The sequence below is a fragment of the Lethenteron reissneri genome, unplaced genomic scaffold (genome assembly GCF_015708825.2).
Source record: "Lethenteron reissneri isolate LAM-NWPU_2019-01 unplaced genomic scaffold, ASM1570882v1 scaffold_1638, whole genome shotgun sequence".
Lineage (NCBI taxonomy): Eukaryota > Metazoa > Chordata > Hyperoartia > Petromyzontiformes > Petromyzontidae > Lethenteron > Lethenteron reissneri.
In genome coordinates this window covers 2,657,879-2,660,378 of record NW_026891375.1, presented here as the reverse complement: position 1 = coordinate 2,660,378, position 2,500 = coordinate 2,657,879, and the positions used below count along the sequence as shown (strand labels likewise).

General features: G+C 54.0%; 1 protein-coding gene across 3 annotated transcripts in view; it reads right to left on the bottom strand.

The window, feature by feature from the left end:
- Positions 1-2,500, bottom strand: part of LOC133362893 (choline-phosphate cytidylyltransferase A-like) — a 27,718-nt gene that overhangs the window by 6,984 nt on the left and 18,234 nt on the right. For all 3 annotated transcript variants that reach the window (XM_061581847.1, XM_061581848.1, XM_061581849.1), the window contains one exon: positions 2,358-2,474. In XM_061581847.1, coding sequence (XP_061437831.1) covers positions 2,358-2,474 — 117 coding nt within the window. The remainder of the gene's footprint in view (positions 1-2,357; positions 2,475-2,500) is intronic.

Here is a 2,500-nt window from a genome sequence, read left to right as displayed (position 1 = left end):
CCATCATCATCATCACCACCATCACCATCACCACCACCACCATCATCATCACCACCATCATCATCACCACCATCATCATCACCACCACCACCACCATCACCACCATCACCACCACGACCATCACCACCATCATCATCATCACCACCATCATCATCACCACCACCACCATCACCACCATCATCATCATCACCACCATCACCATCACCACCATCATCATCACTACCATCACCATCACCACCATCATCATCACCACCACCACCACCACCACCATCACCACCATCACCACCACCACCATCACCACCATCATCATCATCACCACCACCATCATCATCACCACCACCACACCACCATCACCACCATCATCATCACCACCATCACCATCACCACCATCACCATTATCATCACCACCATCATCATCACCACCACCATCATCATCACCATCACCACCACCATCATCATCACCACCATCATCATCACCACCACCACCACCATCACCACCATCATCATCACCACAATCATCATCACCACCACCACCATCAACATTATCATCACCACCATCATCATCACCACCACCATCACCATCATCACCACCATCATCATCACCACCACCACCACCACCATCACCACCATCATCATCATCACCACCATCACCATCACCACCATCACCATCATCATCACCACCATCATCATCACCACCACCATCATCATCACCACCATCATCACCACCACCACCACCATCACCATTATCATCACCACCATCATCATCACCACCACCATCACCATCATCACCACCATCATCATCACCACCACCACCACCACCATCACCACCATCATCATCATTACCACCATCACCATCACCACCATCACCATCATCATCACCACCATCATCATCACCACCACCATCATCATCACCACCATCATCACCATCATCATCACCACCATCACCATCATCACCATCACCACCATCACCATCATCACCACCACCATCACCATCATCACCACCACCATCACCGTGTGCGTCAGAGCATCGTTGCAAACTGGGGGGGGGGGGGGGGGGTGGTGACGGCACGCAGCATCACCATCGTCGTCGCAGCCATCGTCATAGCCACCACTAATACCGTCATCATCATCACAACCACCACCATCATCATCAGCATCATAACCACCACCATCAGCATCATAACCACCACCATCACCGCCATCATCATCACCACCATCATAACCACCACCGTCTCTGTGTGTCTGTGTGTCTGCGTGTCTGCGTGTCTGTGTGTGTCTGCGTGTCTGCGTGTGTCTGCGTGTCTGTGTGTGTCTGCGTGTCTGCGTGTGTGTCTGTGTGTGTCTGTGTGTCTCTGTGTCTGTGTCTGTGTGTCTGTGTGTCCGTGTCTCTGTGTGTCTGCGTGTTGCGTGTCTGTGTGTCTGTCTGTGTGTCTGCGTGTCTGTGTCCGTGTGTCTGTGTGTCCGTGTCTCTGTGTGTCTGCGTGTTGCATGTCTGTGTGTCTGCGTCTCTGTGTGTGCGTGTCTCTGCGTGAGCCGACTCACCGCCCATGATGAGGTAGGTATCTGTGTGTCTGTGTGTATGTGTGTCTGTGTGTCTGTGTGTGTATGTGTCTGCGTGTCTGTGTGTCTGTGTGTCTGCGTGTCTGTGTCTGCGTGTCTGCGTGTGTCTGCGTGTCTGCGTGTCTGCGTGTCTGCGTGTCTGTGTGTGTCTACTTGTGTGTCTGCGCGTGTCTCCGCGTGTCCCGACTCACCGCCCACAATGAGGTAGGTGTCTGCGTGTCTGCGTGTCTGTGTGTCTACCTGTGTGTCTGTGTGTCTGTGTCTCTGTGTGTGTGTGTGTGTGTCTGTGTGTCTGCGTGTCTGCGTGTGTGTCTGTGTGTGTGTTTGTGTGTGTGTGTTTTTGTGTGTGTGTGTCTGCGTCTCTGCGTGTCTGTGTGCGTGTATCTGTGTGTCTGCGCGTGTGCCGACTCACCGCCCACGATGAGGTAGGTGTCTGTGTGTCTGTGTGTCTGTGTGTGTCTGTGTGTGTGTCTGCGTGTGTGTGTCTGCGTGTGTCTGTGTCTGTGTGTCTGCGTCTCAGCGCGTGTGAGCCGACTCACCGCCCACGATGAGGTAGGTGTCTGTGTGTCTGTGTGTCTGTGTGTCTGTGTGTCTGTGTGTCTGTGTGTCTGTGTGTCTCTGCGTGTGTGTCTGCGTGTGTGTGTCTGTGTGTGTGTCTGCGCGTGTGCCGACTCACCGCCCACGATGAGGTAGGTGTCTGCGTGTGTGTGTCTGTGTGTGTGTCTGCGTGTCTGTGTGTCTGTGTGTCTGCGTGTGTTTGTGTGTCTGTGTGTGTGTCTGCGCGTGTGCCGACTCACCGCCCACGATGAGGTAGGTGTTGGGGAAGAGGTTCTTGGCCTGCATCAGGGCCCTGGCGTGCCCAAAGTGGAACACGTCGAAGATGCCGTCGGCGTAGACACGCACGGGACGGTGGACTGGGCACACGCACACACACATGAAG